At 44.0% G+C, this 17633-nt stretch overlaps 1 protein-coding gene across 1 annotated transcript in view; it reads left to right on the plus strand.

Moving 5' to 3' along the window:
- The first annotated feature begins 613 nt into the window (after positions 1-613).
- Positions 614-17633, plus strand: part of LOC147717651 (E3 ubiquitin-protein ligase TRIM39-like) — a 169917-nt gene continuing 152897 nt past the window's right edge. The window contains exon 1 of the mRNA XM_086924438.1: positions 614-1079. Coding sequence (XP_086780564.1) covers positions 666-1079 — 414 coding nt within the window. The 5' untranslated portion in view covers positions 614-665. The remainder of the gene's footprint in view (positions 1080-17633) is intronic.

Genomic DNA, 17633 nt, shown 5'->3' on the forward strand with positions numbered 1-17633 from the left:
AGCGTGCAAGGTACAACAGTCCAGGAAAAAGCCAAGACTGTAAAAAGGTGTCACAAATGACATGGTGTCACTAATCAGACCTGGTGCAGGCATCATGACGGTGGCGCTCACAGCAAAACTGGAGACACTCCCGGCGCACAGGCAGACGCTCCTTGATCTGCAGCACCTGCTCCCTCCTCATGATGCCTCTGTCTCATGTTAAATTGTTGTTGTTTCTAGTGCCAAGATGCCCTCTTCGGTGAACATTACGTGTTATAAATGTCCTTTCCCTTTCACTCACAGCACAGACTTCGACACTCCCAGGTAAGGGCACCTCCAATACAAATAAATGTTTAAGGAACCTTGGCTAATCTGCAGACAAACACTTCGAGTGCAGATTCGTTCATTCCCGGCTCAGATGCAGACCTCCCCTGCTCTGCTTCAAACTGTGTCTGGTTAGAGCGAGACTCACACTTTAACTCAATTCTAATCTCAGCTCACCCGCAGACACTCCCTTCTATGCTGCGAACACTCCCAGATTAGCCACAGTGGTACAGGCAGTTCTGTGCAGGCGCAGCAGCCAATGAAAGTTGGAGGGTGTATAAGGAAGGAGAGACAGACACTCCCCTTCACAAAACTGTGAGAAACGAAACTTAACTTCTCGTGTAAAATTCGGGACGGACAACATGGCTACAGCAGACCACCTCAAAGGCATGAAAGAAGAGGCCACGTGCTCCATATGTCTGGAATATTTTACAAACCCCGCGGTTGTGGAGTGTGGACACACCTTCTGTCTGTCCTGTATTACTCGGTACTGGGAGGGGCTGCAGACAGACTTCCCCTGTCCTCAGTGCAGGGAAATATCTCAAAGTAAAACCCTCCGGCCCAACAGGCACCTGGCGAACATGGTGGAAATCGCCAAACAGATTGAGGTACCGAGTCCGACCCCCCAGGAGGCGAATCTGTGCCGAGAACACGAAGAGAAACTGAAACTGTTCTGTGAAGATGACCAGGAGCCCATCTGTGTGGTCTGCAGCATGTCACGTGATCATAAACCTCACACTGTGCTCCCCATCCGAGAAGCTGCCGAGGGGTACAAGGTATGTGTGCTACAGAGCTTGGTCACGGTGCTCCTACTCGAGAGGCCGCCGAAGAGGTGGAGAGGTGTGTGTGTGTGAGTGTCAAAAGTAGGCGCCAGGTACTTTCTTGTAGCCAGTCATTCTGAGGGCTATAATAATAATTTTAGGTTTGGCTGTCGTGTGCATTAGAGCTATTGGTTATGTCGCTGAAAAAAACCTGAATGTGTTTTGAGGAATATGAATTGAATGCTTCATTGTGCTATTGCACAGTGGCATTCTGATTGGCGGTGTTATTAGATCATGTCCTGGTTCCCGGTGAAGCTGTGTGGGCTGGGCCTGGCATGCTGGTCAAGTACAGCCTATATCGTTTTGGACTGACTGCCTGAGCGTATAACATCTGTTCTGTTGTGCTCACTCCTCAGTTGTCCTTTTGTTCCAGAATAGAGGCAATGTAAGGCTTGGTTCAGAGAAGAGAACAGTCTTCCATTGGGAAGCACCGTCTACAGGAATTTCCTAGATTGCTGCATGTCCAGGTTACTTTCTTGGGATTAAGTTCTTAATGTTGACACTGTAACTGTTGTTTCTGTTTACTAATTGACTTAACAACACCCCTTTTAACTTCCCCCTGTAGCTGGTCTGAAGTCACTGGTGCAATCTCACACCAAGAGGGAGGCACAGTGCTTTAGTGAAAGGGTTAACGTCCCCTGATAAATGTTCAACATAACGTCTCCCCACAATCCAGAAGATGCCAATAAAACAAAAACATGCGCTTTATTTTAGGAGCTATGGACTCACAAGTCTGTATGGAATAGTCTCTATGTCGGGTTGAGGTTTAGGGCAAAGCAGTATTGAGCGCCAGCGCTTCAGATAGATGGATCCCTGTGCATCAAGGAACACCGCTGCTGCTGAGGGCTCAAGGATGGGTAGACTTGGGAAGCAGTCTCAATCTGGGCCTTTCCTCCTTGTCTGTGAGCTTCAAGGTTGATTCTCTTAGCCCGAACCTGCATAACAGTAGTCTTTGTGCTCCGACTTGTACTTGTTCTACTGCTCCAGGCAGTGGTCGAAGTGGGCGGGAACGGCAGGGCACGGCGTGCCCCTACTTCTTTAATTCTGTAGATTCTGTTCCCCTACATTTTTGTTATGAACATGCGTCCCTGGACGTCAGAAATATTCTGTTCGTGGACGAGCGGGGACCAGAGAATGAAAAGGTCTCTGTCTCTTACTTCCTGCCCAGACAAGACAATGAAGGTGTCCGCTTCTGCTCTGCCGCTGGTAGCTGCCCCCTCTTTCTTACTCCTATTCCCTCTCGTTCTGTCTAACTCTTTCTCACTTTTCCGAAAATCATGAATCAAGCAATAGTTCTCACCGTCTCTTCCTGTCGTCCATTTGAACCCCTGTGAAATGGATGCAAAAAAGAAAACCACTTTTGCTGGAAATGCCGTTTTGACATTTTTCTGTTCCAAATTGCAGCCTCGGAAATAAAATGTTCAAACTCTGAAAAATAAATAAATAAAGCAAGATGGAGTGTTCTTAAAGTGGACAGATAATTTTTTTCAAACCCCAACACATTAGCGCCACTTTACAGAGTTTGCCAGTAAAGCGCTACTTTTTGTTTTCTTGTCTTTCTTTGAACAGCATCGTTTTCCTCCAATACCTCCTCCCTGGAGGCAGGGCCGGCGCTAGGCATGGGCAGTGTGGGCAACTGCCCAGGGCCTGGCACTCTGCCTGCCAGGATGGGGCCCCCCACAATGGCAATTAACACCCCACTAGTCCTCGTGTATGTCTGCCGATCAGAGTGAAAGAAATGCTTTACAAAAGGGCTCATGGGAGGGGGCCCCCTCCTGGGGCCTCTAAGGGATGGTGTGGGAAGGCCTAGGGGAGGGTACACCTCTCAGGCAGCCAGTTCAGAGACTCGGCAGGGCGCCCATTGTCAGCACTTCAGCCCACACAGGTTTAACTCAACCCCCAAGCAATTTTCACACCTTCAGTTCGAAATGGGCTGTACAAGAGTTGCTTGGCGTGGCTGGGAAGAGGAGCTGCAGCCCAAGTGGAGTCTGCACAAAGCAGCTTCCCTGAGATCAGAAGGTGTCACTTATGTAGATTTCAGGGGCCTCCCACATTCCCCTTTGCCCAGGGCCCCGAATATCCTAGGACCAGCCCTGCCTGGAGGTACTGCAATACCTGGTTGATGGGTGGATTGGAAAACGAAATGTGTACGGCGTCTTTGTGTTCACAAATGTGGTCTTTTGAAACCATACTGCTTACGTTTTATAAGCATATAAGCAGTGGACATTGAAATGGGTCCTTTCTGGGCCCTGTAGTTATGTCCTTGACTTTTCAGGCAAAAATAAATGTTGATTTCTGAATAATGACTGTAAAAGCGTTAAGTTCACCATGTTCCTGCTTACATTTTACATGCTTTATTAAATCTTTCATTCCTTATGAGTGTTTGCTTTTTCCAGGATGTTGTTACCTTTTCTTTTAGGCAGCATGTTGCTCTTGTCTAGTGTGTAATTTGAATTGAGTCGCATCCAGTTATTTATAGCAGGTCAAATTGGATTGTAGCTGAAGGCAGTATGAGATTCTCTCAGTGGGGCAGTATGGTGTTCAGTGAGGGAACAGTTGTAGCAATGGGGGCAGAGCTGCTAAATTTAGAACTGGGGAACCAGGTTCAGCCTTCATGAACAGTCCCCCAGACCACTCTCCTGAGGGAGCACATTCCCATGCCAGACGTTAGAAGGCACTAGAAAAGCCCTGGTTTGTTAGCACCAGCAGGTGGACCCTAGCAGTGGCAAGTGTGGGTTCACCTTGAAGGCTTGCCCACCACAATCCATACTGAAGTTCACCTCCAGTCTTACGGGCAGGCCTATGAAGTAGCAGACCCTAGAGCAACAGTGACTCTGTCACTGAGGTCACAGGACCCCTGAGAAGAGCTGGCTCTAGGGCAGTGCGACTGGTGTGACCGCAATGGGCGCTGACTTTGAGTGGGGGTGTCGTATATTATGGTTTTAAAAGCACTTACTGCCTCCTTCCTGGCCGCCAGCTATTTTCGGCAATAATAAAAATGTCATGATAACTCGGATGAATAAACTTCTTCCTAGAGCGAGATCGGAGATTTGTCTAGTGGAAGTTTTGACTCATGGAAAGAGAGCGCAGAGGGTTAATGTGAATTCTGCAAAGAAAATGTACCAGGCTCATCACAAAGTGCACATATTGTAAATAGGTCAGTGGGTTATTGCTTTTGTCAGTGAGATCCTTTTGCTACTTACAGTTTATAAGTTAAAACCCTAACAAAGAACAGTGAGCTATTAACTTTTATCTAAGAGCTGCATACAAACTGCAAGGTATAAACTAGAGCGTTATGTTTTTTTCCCTAAGCCTTTGATTATCCTAATGTTGCAAAAAGTGTTATTTTTTATACAAATCAATAAGGATTTTCAAAGAGAACCCCCCCAATCATGGTATTAGGTTTTAAATTCTGAGTTTGTGTTTCTCCAGGCCAATCACTATTAAACAATACTGTCTACTAGTATGGTTATCATGTGACTCCTACACCTTGTAGTCCTTTGTCTTATGTAACATTTCCTAAACAGTCATTTACACACGTAAAATTGATTGTCTCTGTGTATATTGCTGACAACAGAAACTCCATGGCTCGGAAACAAATGGCTCGTGCTTCCACTTTTAAGCATTTTTCGGACATTCCGTGATTAAAATAAATTTACAAAGTGGAATATGTTTCTAATGTAAATAGCTCATATTAATCGGTAAATAATCATGTGTATCCATTGGTTGAATTACATAACATAATATGCTGTAACTGGTCAGTGAAATGCCACACAAATACTAAAGATTGGGATGTTTTGCGCACCCTGGCCACACCTCTAACTTCGCCCACTGATCCAATCCTCAGGTTATTCCCGCCCTCTGATTCTCAGCCCACAGTTCCCCTACTTTTTTTTTTTCCCTCTTCGACCACTGGCTCCAGGAATTGTCCTCGAACATGCTTTCATTTCATACTTCTTGAAGGTAGGCACATTGTTAGTAGTGCTGGGGTTGTTTCTGGGTGCAGTCACCAGGTGCCGTTACTTGATCTACTGTATGTGGGTCCCCGCAGCATGAGAAATTTGTCACCTGGTTGTAGGATCAGAACGCCTTTTTGGTGGTCTCTCTGGACTTGTACAAGCATGTTGTCAATCCACCATTTGCACAGGATAGGCATGCGCATAATAACTTCGATTTGCACAGCTGATTATTTACAGTTCGATTCTGGTTTATATTTTAGACCTACAGAGATTATCACTCACCAGCAGTGTGTGTGCTTCCTCGGCTCCACAGTTTTTTGCTGTTTAAGTAAGTGTCGAGTGAAACCGAATGTGCACTAACACTGTTTTAATAACAGCCGCTGCATACTGACATCGTTTATTCTATCCATTGGAATCTTTGATTTCCCCATTGCCGTGAGTAACCTTCCTGTTCATGTTATTACTTCTCGTACTCTCGTGATAATCTGCACGCTCACCTCATGACTACTATTTTCCACCATATATTTTCCATTGGCTTTTGCTTTCTGTGCACGTCGGGCTACACTCCACACACGATTGGTTTGCCTTCTACCATCAATGAAGAAACTCAGCATGATTATGTGTATTTTTGTTGTATGTATTGTAATATGGAGTAATAATTTTTTCAGATGTATCATCATATGCCTTGACGGTGGAATGATAACTGTTTGCATTTTATGATGCTTAGGGTCACGACACACGTGGTTCTTGAGTTCACTTTGACACCATGCGATGAATATGTAAAATGCACTGGGAAGAGCATTGTGTATACTTCTTTATTATTTGTTGAAAATGTCTGTGTTATAAGCGACAAATATTATTGGTTTCACTTACAGATGGGGTCCTCTGAAGAAGGGCACACTGATGCCCGAAATGCATCAGGATTTTTGTTGAATATTCATGGATTACCAGAATTGAGATCTGTGGTGATTTATCATTTATGAGAATAACGTGCAATAAACGTTGAACCTGCAACTGAATTCATTTGGAAAGATCACATTTGGTTTCTAATTATACATGTCCCAATGGGCTTGATGGCTGTGCACTGAGGGACATACCCTAATCAGGAGGTGCGTCTTGGAAAAAGAAAGCTTTTGCCAAGCCTAAACCTTTCATTATAACACATAGAAGTCACCTCTAAGATAGGCCCTAACCAGCCCATAGTGCAGGGCACAATGAATTGAAAAAGTTGGACATGTACCTTAAGTTTTACATGTCGCAATTTACTAACCTTCCATCAATCTAATAATGTATTATCCAGGGCTCCTTGGTATTCTGCTTGTAGAAGTTCTAGTTGTTTCGCAAGAGAGAGAAAAGTGGCGCTTTGCTGACATGAAAAGCAAAGGCTGATAAAGCTCGTAACTAAATAAAATGCCTTAGAGATCATATGACATGAGATATATTGGACACTAACGTCAAAATCGGGCTGGAGGTCTCTAGACATATGTGTAAATTGTACAAGGAGGACACTTTTCCAGGGAGGGATAACATTGAAGGTTTCTTTAAGGATATTGAACTCCTGAAATTGAGCGAAGATCAGAAGGCGACCTTATCAGTCGAGAGAAGAGGAGATTCGACAGCAGTTTAGGAAAATGGGCAGAGGAAAAGCTGCAGGGCTGCCGAGGATCCGTACTCACGCGGTGGTTCTACGCCTGAGTAGGTGTTTGCGGGTCTAGCCGGACTGAACGATTGTGTTTATGGGCAGAACCCCCTGGGCGGCCATCAGTTCGAGTTTTTGAATCCTTTAAACTCGTGAATGTTTTCCCATGATTTGTTGGGGACATTTCCTCCACTGATTTAGAGACATACCCAGCAGAGTACGGATCCTCGTGACCTACATCTAGCTGGGAAACCCAAGGATCTGATTAAGACATGGGTAACCGGTGGATTTGACTGCGACAGTCCTGAAGAAGACCGGGGTGACCTTTCGGGGCACAAATCAATGGTCGAAACATGTTGACTCGAGCAGTGGTAGGAGGGAAGTCTTGAGAAACCTCATTTTCTCATAAGACATTTTCCCATCCTTTCTTTTAATCCTGATAAGGGTACCATAATTGGTTCTAATAAAGTATTTCTTTCTTTTGGCACCCCTAATCAGTTTTAGCACACGTCCTTACTGCACTAATCTTTGTCGCACATTTGATCCACGAGGTGTTCCTCTACACACGGTATCACTTATGTATGTTACTCGTTGTACGTATTTACGTATTATGTTGTACGTCTTGTAACGTGGAAATTTATTATTTTTTCCCCCTCCCTAATGCTCCGCCCTGGATGTGGCTACACCAGGGCGTTTGTAGCAGGCCCTATGATGAAGCATGTCACATACTTCGGTATGCGAGTGAGGGCAGTTTTTTCTAAATTGGGAATTTTCCTTTGCTTATGTTGATGAACTCTTTATACCCATTTTGTATGTAATCATAGTCCATTTAGGGGGTTCGGGGTATTGGAGTATAAATGATTTGGCCCTCTCCTCTTTTGTGTGTTTAATAGCTTAATGAGCTAACCTTTCAAACACTTGGAGTAGTAGACCTAGGGGAAACCTATAATCTTCCTGTAACGCTGGTGGCAGTAGATGCCGCAAAGGCTTTTGACCAGGTTCACTGGCCATATTTGTGGGAAGTCTTAAAGAGATTTGGATTTCCTCCTAATTTAATAAAGGCCGTTCAGCTTTTGTATCATTCACCAAAAGCAAAGTGTTGTAAATTGGCAGCAATGGGTTAGCATTAGCAGAAGCCATCCTGTATTCAGAAGTTATCTTATCCGCTTTGTGAAAGCCATTTTGTATTTATGCTGCCACGTGCGCGCCATGTGCTCTGTCCCTCAGTGTTGACTGCTCTTGTAATCTGCCTAGAAACAAACTATATTTAGCATCTTCCACCTTCGCACATGCCCAGAAGGTCCTAGCTAGTAGAATACACCTGCTTCTCTAGTATATGTCAGGCTATTTTTGATGGTGTATGGAGAAGTAACTCCTCCCACTTTGTTGAGCAAGCAGATCTTGCATCTCCATATTAGTCATTTTGCATGCTTACATGAGCCAGAACTGCCCCTTGGTCATATGCTTACTATGTAACCCTAAGCATATATAAGGCCGCAGTTTTCTGTACTCCTTAGACTGCCTCATTCAGTTGCTAAGGCTTCTGTGTGATGAAGTCTGACTCATTTGAGGTTAATAAAGATGTAACTTATATATTTCAGCTTCTGTGCAAATTTCATCTTTGTTGGTTTAAAAGGACCAAGTATCAGTGGGACCCCAAAGAAGGTTTTTTAAATGGCGCTCCAACGTGGACCTCATCAGAGAAGTGGCTATCTGAGGGAGTGATCTTGTCATGAGACAGAAATCTACTGTGCAGGACAGGACAGGACTCTACTAAGGAGGTACTCTGCGCACGGAGATTCTGGGGATTCTCTGTCTCTGCAGCTCAGTATATTTCTGATCTTCCTGATTTCGATCCTACCCACATGATGTCACCCCTGACTGAGAACCTTTTTGGCGTGAGTATTCTAAAAAAGACCGTTAGGTCATTCAGAACTTGGCAGTTAGAATTTGGACAACCATTTGTTTGGTAAGAGACGTTCTGCGGCACTTGCTGTTGGTTTTGATGCCTTTGATTGGTAAGGTAGTTTATTAACACTTACTGTGGCTTAGATTTGCGTTGGACACATTTTGATTAGTATGTATGTAATATGTAAATTGCAATTTATGTAGGCAGGTAATGAGGAGATTTTTCTATGTTTGACTTTGTTTGAACGGTGCAACGTACGAAGAGTACCTAAAGCGCTACTTTGATTATATAATATTTGCATATTTTGCAATATTTTTGGCATGCCTATTTCAAGCACACATTGAAGAATGTGTTGCTTTTTGGAGGTACCATAGTGAGATGTGAAATAAATTAGCCGGCTCCCTTGAGGGAATAGCTAGAAAGGTTTAGGTATAAAAACCTATTTTTTCCTTGGTGATTCTGTAGCCCCATGGAATTCAAATATGGACAGAATACAAACAAGGATCCTTTTTCTGCACAATTTTATGAAAAGAGATATGCAGAGCGATTTTTATTTTTTTTATTTTTTTTTTTATTGTATTTTTTTTTAATTTTTTTTTTTTTTTTTTTTTGGTGTTCTGCCAGACAAAGCTAGTGAATTGAGTGTATTTTGGCTTCTTGGAAATGAAAAACAGTTTGTTGGGCTGTTTTTGCAGTCTTTAGGAATACTATTGAGAAGCGCTTCTTGTAAATATGACTTACAACTAGTATTTACAAATGGTTTGGTTTAAGTACAGTCTGTGGGCTGTCCTTTGTTTCTGTCTTAAGTGTTGATCTGTGGGTTAAATGTGTGTTTAAATGTCTATGTGGTTTGTGGTTTTACATTGCAACTTCTGTAAGTAAATAGCGATTGCACTCTTTGTGTAAGGATTGCTAGCCTTAAGCGCACTGTATTGTGTGTCCTGAGTGTTTTTACCCCCTTCTGTATATGTCTGGCATGAGCTCAATGTGTGTTTGTGTTTTCTTGCTGTCATCAGTCTGTTATGCAAAATGTCATTTAATTAATATTAAATAAAAACTTAATAAAAATCCAGAAATGAACCATATGGTATGCTAAATAATTATATGTTACTATTTAATTTATAGAGTAAGCAATTATGCACAAGTACAAACTGCCGATGCTTAAAAGATAAAATTAGAATTCACATTTAATAGGGATAAAATAGGCCTCAAAAACGAAATTGTGTGTTTTGCAATAAATAAACTTACAACATTTTCCTTAGATACATTGTATTAGATATTAACAGGCAAACACTTCATCGGAGTAAATGTTTGCTGAACTAAACACATATTATAGAACATGCATTGAAATGCCTCAAATTTTAAATAGACTGTCATCGTCCTTCCATTTCAACATTAAAAAAGCTTTCCACTAGCTGTGTTTTTACTGCCGCTGAGCAAACAGCTGTTGTTTTTGTAGGCCATAGAGAGACAGGAATGATTGACTCAGCCAGGATTTTGTCAGTTAAACACTGGGTAAAATCCTGCATTTCAGAATGCTGTTTTAAAAAGCTACAAAAATCAGGTTCATTATTTTGGATAACAGGAAAACATTTAACAGGATTTCCTTTCTTAAAGTCTTTTTTTATAAACATATTCTTGGTTCTGATATTAAATAATAATTGTCCTTTGCAAAATTTGTCATGTTTCAAGTTAGGTTTCTGTGCTTAGGCTTGTGAATGAATGCGTCTAAATATGATAGGCAAGGGATGCAGCTTGCTTTTCATGTGGAATTATCAAAAATGATTGGTTCTATAAAAAAAATAGTAATTATGAAAATATTAAAAATGTAAGTGCTTTTAAATTTGTTTTTTAATATTTATAAAGCTTAATACTCATACTGTGACCTCCAGGCAATAAAATTAAATTTAAGTTGTGTTGTACCGCATAATGAGGACATTTGCATATGGAATTTCACTCTGCGCAGGCGTAAAAAAAACTCATTTTTATAACGGTATATATGATTATTTTTGATTTCTCACTCCTGGCATATCTAGAGAACATTTTGAGGATGAATATTATGTAAAAAAATTATAAGATATTCATTTTTAAGTGCCCCAAATATCAAAGTCGAAATTGGGCAAAATTCACTATTTAAAGAGCAGAAGTTATTTTCTTAACTCTAAAACTGACAATCAGGGGAATGGGTCTACTGTTCAGCCTTGCACACAGAATAGGACAGCTGGGAAGAATTAAATGTCTTCTCTATTTAGTAGCCTGACAGGGCTCCCAGAGAAGGTCTGCATTGACATTTTGACATCTGAAATTTTTTGAAAGACAAGATGGCAGCACATGGAGGAGTTATGCTTATTTTTTGTTGGCGAAGCAAGTTTTTATGCACTCATATGAATATACCACAATACAATTGCATATGTGAGCTTGGCCATATATACAGCACTAATGCTTTTAGTTTGGTGCTTACTAGGGCTAAGCCAATGGGATTTCGTTTGAATTAATTCGCCCTCATGTTACATTTGTACATTTGATAAAAGGATTAGGGTTTGGGTATTCATATTCTTTAGCTCCTCTAAAGTGCTATGTACCTACTATAACTTAGTTTATGGCCAGTTGCTGCAAATAGGGGTTGATGGTGTTGACAGAATTGAAACCTGTTTCAGGTTTCCTACTGTCAAAATGGGGGAAGGAGGCTAGCTCCTCTACAAATTAAGGCTAGGTAATATGTATGTTGCTCCCTCCTTTTCTCAACTTTTTTTAGCCTGTGACCTCTCTCGCTGCTCCGTGAGAAGCGGTCGCTCCTTGCTCGTCCTGCACTGCTTACACAGCCTGCCTGCAATCAGATTAAAATCTGGGTATCGTAGTGCTCTCCCCATTGCTTGCTTGGTGCCAGGAAATCGTAGCGCTTTGACTTTATTTCTCTGCTTCACTGCGCTCGCATTGTGTAACTTGTATGTTTTCTTTAAATTGACAGATTTCACTACCTCACTGCGATTGCATTGTGTAACGTGTGCTTTTCATTTATATTGCCAGATTGTACCGAGATCACTGCCCATAGCGTATTCCACCTCTGTGCCCCCAATCTCGCCCAGTTTCACTGCTACTATCGCTGCCATTTTGTTTGTTGTGCCTGCAGCCAGCCTCCCCACCCCGCTCCCGCCTCCCAGCCTGATCCTCCCTCGCTCCACCCCCCCCACTATCCACCTATGTCAGATGGACCTACGCGCAACGTTTCACGCACAGCGGTCGCGCCCCATGCGCGCCGAAGGTGCGCCAAAGGTAAGCCCGTCTACACCCTTCCGCGCCTCGACCGCGCCCAGCGCCAGACCCCCTGGCCCCCGCAAAGCGCACTCCTCCAGCATAACATATGAAGCCGCCACCCTCCTAGCCCTTAACCCCGGACGCACACCTCTATGCTCCGTAGCTGCCCCAGGACTCACCCATGGACCTTTCGCCTGCCACTCCTGCAAATCTCAGAGGCACCCTCTGCAGGCCGCCAGGAACCCGTAAACAATTCTGCGAAGACATCACTGACTTCATCAGTCCACATGCCCTCGCCTCCAAGAACTACATTCTATTAGGAGACCTCAAATTCCACCTGGACAATAAAAACAACAGCAACACCACCACCCTTCTTGACAACCTGGCCAATCTCGGCCTCAAACAACTTGTTGACACCCCCACCCATGTAGCCGGACATACGCTCGACCCAGTCTTCACCTCCAGCAAACACATCTCCTTCGATCGCACCACAGATCTTCACTGGACGGACCACAGTTGTGTTCACTTCAGCTACAAAACCACCGCGACCCACAACCCCCCACAACCTATCCCCCGAAGAAAATGGAACAAAATCATCACCGACCAACTCCTCACATCGCTCAACCAAAACCCACCCGCCCTCTCATCGGTCCCAAACCAAGCTGCCATCAAATTCAAACAATGGATCACTCACAGCGCTGACGAATTTGCATCCTTGAAAAACCATCACACCAAACAAGACAGCAAAAAGGCCCCCTGGTTCAACGCTGACCTTAAGAAATCCAAAAAGCTATGCTGCACTCTCGAGGAAACATGGAGAAAAAACCCAACCACCGACAACATGACCACCTTCAAGGCAGCCACCCGCAAACACCACCAGCTGATCTGAGCCACCAAGAAATCAGCACTCAAGAATCGACTCCACAACAATGCCCACAACAGCAAGGAACTATTCACCATCGTCAAAGAATTCACCAACCCCACCGCAGTCTCAAATGACATCACTCCCTCCCAAGACCTCTGCGATTCGTTATCCTCCTTCTTCTACAAAAAAATTGCCGACATACATAACAGCTTCAAAAACAGTTCCAACAAACAATCCTCTCCACCCCCCTCAGAACCTAAACCGCCCTCTAACAACCTCAGCACCTGGAACCCAATCACCACTGAAGACACCATCCGCCTCATGAATTCCATCCACTCTGGCTCGCCAACCGACCCTTGTCCCACCACATTTTCAACAAAGCAGACTCCATCATCGCACCCCATCTCCGTGATGTCATCAACTGCTTCTTCATCTCTGCCACCTTCCCAGGAAGCTGGAAACATGCCGAAGTCAGCGCCCTCCTGAAGAAACCCACAGCAGACCCCACTGAACTTAAGAACTACCGCCCCATCTCCCTCCTCCCATTTCCGGCCAAAGTCATTGAGAAAGCCGTCAATAGCCAACTCGCCGCCTTCCTCGAATCCAACAACTCCCTCGATCCCTCACAGTCCGGCTTTCGAGCCAAACACAGCACCGAAACCGCCCTCATCGCAGCAACAGACGACATCCGAACACTACTGGACAACGGAGAAACAGTGGCCCTCATTCTACTCGACCTCTCCGCCGCCTTCGACACTGTTTGTCACAGCACACTCATAAAACGCCTCAGCAACATCGGCATAAAAGGAAAAGCCTTGGACTGGATCATCTCGTTCCTAGCTGGGAGAACTCAAAGAGTCCGACTTCCCCCCTTCAAATCAGAGGCCACCGAAGTCATCTGCGGTGTTCCACAAGGATCATCACTCAGCCCCACCCTCTTCAACATTTACATGAGTCCACTCGCTTCCATCGCGCGTCAACACAACCTAAACATCATCTCCTACGCTGACGACACCCAACTGATTCTTTCCCTCACCAAAGACCCCAACACCGCCAAAACCAATCTTCACGAAGGCATGAAAGAAGTAGCCGTATGGATGAAAGAGAGCCGCCTTAAACTTAACTCAGACAAAACGGAAGTGCTCTTCCTAGGATCAACCCCATCTGCCTGGGAGGACTCATGGTGGCCTTCGGACCTGGGCTCAGCACCCATACCCACTGACCATGCACGTAACCTTGGCTTCATCCTAGACTCCTCCCTCTCGATGACCAGACAAGTCAACGCCGGCTCATCTTCATGCTTCAACATCCTACGCATGCTCAAAAAAATCTTCCGTTGTATCCCCACCGAAACAAGAAAGACGGTCACCCACGCACTGGTCACAAGCCGACTGGATTACGGAAACACCCTCTACTCCGGAATTACAAACAAATTACAGAAAAAACTCCCAACGCATCCAAAACGCATCAGCGAGACTCATTTTGGACATCCCTCGCCAAGAACACATTACCTGCCACCTGAAAGACCTCCACTGGCTTCCCGTCAACAAGAGAATAACATTCCGTCTCCTCACCCACGCACACAAGGCCCTCTACAAACTAGGGCCCGAATGCCTCAACACCCGACTATCCTTCTACACACACCCCCGCCAACTAAGATCATCCAATCAAGGCCTCGCCGCAGTTCCGCGTATCCAAAGATCCACCATGGGAAGTAGATCCTTCTCCTACTTGGCGGCCAAGACCTGGAACTCACTCCCAACTCACCTCCGCCTTACACAGAACCACATCTCCTTCAGAAAAGAACTTAAAACCTGGCTATTCGATAAATAATGAACCCTCTCCCCAAGCGCCTTGAGACCCTCTGGGTGAGTAGTGCGCTATATAAATTCCTGAACTTGAACTTGAAACTGTCTGTGAAATAGCAATGAGATATTTAATTGACTATTCAGTAATACTGTTTTAAACATTGTTAGCATTAATAAAATGAATAAATATATGTTTTATTACTGCCCATCATGTTTGATGAAATTATGACCGGATCAGTAGTCTAGATTGTTGTTCCCTTATTTTGATCTTTAAGGGGAATTAGATGTGGGTAGTTTTGTTCTACAAGTCTTAGGTGATAACCGTTTCAGTTTATAAACTTTATTTGGATTTAAAATAAAAATCACAAAAGTTGTCACAATACAACAGTAAAAGCCGGGTTAGCCATGGCAAATAATCACTGGGTCTAGAGACTTGATTGGGCAGGAACATATCACTTTCATCTTTAAAATAATAAATAACACAATATAAAAACTAGTTCTAAAAACAAACCCTTGTTAGCGGCCAATACTTAACATGATAGAAAATTGTCCAACTACAGTTAAAATGCATCAAATGAAACATAAAATGCATCAATCAATAATAATACAATATCCCATACTATACAACGGATTCGATTACTTGAACCTTCCACCAGTCCACTGAGTTACCCACACCTGACCCAAAAACGTAGCCGTTGCAAACATGATTGGCCCATCTAAAGAAGTTTTTAATATTCTATACACCTCTTTGAATTCTCGAATACCCAAAGCTAAAAAAATTGGTTTCAACCAGCGTCGTATCGGTACGCTTTATGCCGAGCATGCAAAAAAAAATGTGTGGTATAGATTCAACCCTGAGCAGTATGGGCAATTACTACTACTTGCGTCTAATTTAGACCACCTCGAAATAAAGGCCTTGGTGGGTAATGAGCCTACACTGAACGGATGGAATAATTTCCTATCACGAGGGGAGGTAATTATATCCCAATACTGCTCAAGTTTGGGTTCAAGCTTGATGTCAAGGAATGTATTAGTCAGGGTCAGACCAGTGGAAACTGTAAACCGTCTAAGGTTTATCATATGCCAATAGGCAGCCTTTAGTCCTGCTTTACTCGGAAATTAGATTTGCTGCCGTGGAGGTCCACAGGCAACTCAACCCCAACTCACAGAGAATATTTCTGACACAACGGAACCAGAGGAGCTTCTTGTTAACATCACGTTCTCTGACTTCTAACAAAGCCAGGGCATAATTAGCCAGCTCTGGTGTCACCCAGAGTCTCCTCCAATATACTACGAGCCTATAAAGCGCAACATATTTGATGGAATGGCACCCCAGATCTAGATATAAAGGAACCAAGGGGGTAGATTGCGGGAGACCAACCACCGATTTTAAAAATGTGTTTTGACTCACCACTAGGCGTACCAAATTCCCATACCCCCACAGCTCTACACCATACAAGATAGAAGCACTAATTCTAGATTTATAGATCTGTAGTACAGGAGCTACGGGTTTAGTGTAAGAACATCTTTGCTCCTTGAGTAGGACTCCAGAGAGTTGGGCATGCCTCACAGTCAGGCTATCTATTTGGAGTTTTTTGTTGATCGTTACCCCCAGATATGAAAAAATCTCAGCTTATTTTAAAATTCCCTCCTGCATTCTGACTTCGCCAGTGGGTTTGCTAGAATTCTGGAGAACCATAAACTTTGTTTTATCTACGTTTACAGTGAGGTCATGGTCCGCACAGAACACCTCAAATCTTGAGAGGGCGCGTTGAAGTCCCTGTCTTGTTTTTGATAGAATAAGGGTGTCGTCTGCAAACATCAGGAGGGGTATCCTTTTTCCTGCTAAACTCGGGGCGTCTGTAGGATCGTTTTCAAAGTAATCTAAAACCCCATTTATATAGATTGAAAATAAAGTGGGCGCTAGTACGCAGCCCTGCCTTACACCCTTCTGCATTGGAAACTCAGCTGTGGTGCTGCCTGCCATGTCCCATCTAACTTGGGCATAGTTATCCGTGTAGAGTTTGATAACAAAGGCCAGGATATTCAGAGGCATGCCTAGTTTGGAAAGGGAGAGCCAAAGCTTTTGGCGAGGAACTAAATCGAAAGCAGACTTGAGGTCCACGAAGGCAGCATATATTGAACCTTTGCCCAGGGTGACATTTCGCCAGTAAATAAGAACAAACCTTAAAATCTGGTCCACTGTACTTACACACTGCCGGAACCCAGCTTGTAAATCGGAGAGGATATGAAAATCCTCCAACCAAGCCTGCATTCTGCCTAGAATTACCCTTGCTACAACCTTTTGAACGCAATTGATCAGGTCTATGGGCCTGTAATTTCCTGTGTTGGAGCGGTCCCCTTTCTTAAAGATGGGAAGGATCACCGCACCAGCCCAGGTTCTTGGAATCACCGCTCCCCCGTCGATAGCATTCATCAACAATTGTATGTACATAGCCCAATGGTCCAGGTCTTGTAAAAACAAATCTGCAGGAATGCAGTCGCGACCCGGGGCCCTACCCTTTGGGACCTGTAGGAGAGCATGTTCCACCTCCTTCTTGGTAATGCAGAGAGCGGGTGTCGAGGGGGGCATCACAAAGATAATTTGGGGATTCGAGTCCCTAGCAAATTGACTACTAAAATGTCGAACCCACTGGTCTGGTTCCACGTGATTTGTTGGCACTTTACTCGTATTGCCACTCCCCCACTTGACTAAATGCCAAAACTCCGTCATGTCTCTCCCAGAGCAAGCTCTGAGCAGATCTGCCCAATGGGCTTCATCCGAGTCTCTTTTGGCCCGGGATTGGGCTGCCTTATATTCCTGCCTTTTCTCCTTCATGGCATCCCTATCTTGACTCCTGATGGCCCCTGCCAGGGATCGATAGGCCATGTGGCAGTTCGAATTATACCAAACTGCTGCCTTATTGGCTGGTAATACACGTCCTTTATTATTTAGTGTAGTGGAAAAACCTCTAAGTTGATCAAAAAGATTCTCATGTTGCTGGCCGACTCTGTCAGCGTGGACCCCATCTGCAGTGTCTATCTGCAGCACTGCAATGGTGTTCACTACTAAG

Source organism: Lissotriton vulgaris, chromosome 5 (genome assembly GCF_964263255.1).
Source record: "Lissotriton vulgaris chromosome 5, aLisVul1.2, whole genome shotgun sequence".
NCBI lineage: Eukaryota > Metazoa > Chordata > Amphibia > Caudata > Salamandridae > Lissotriton > Lissotriton vulgaris.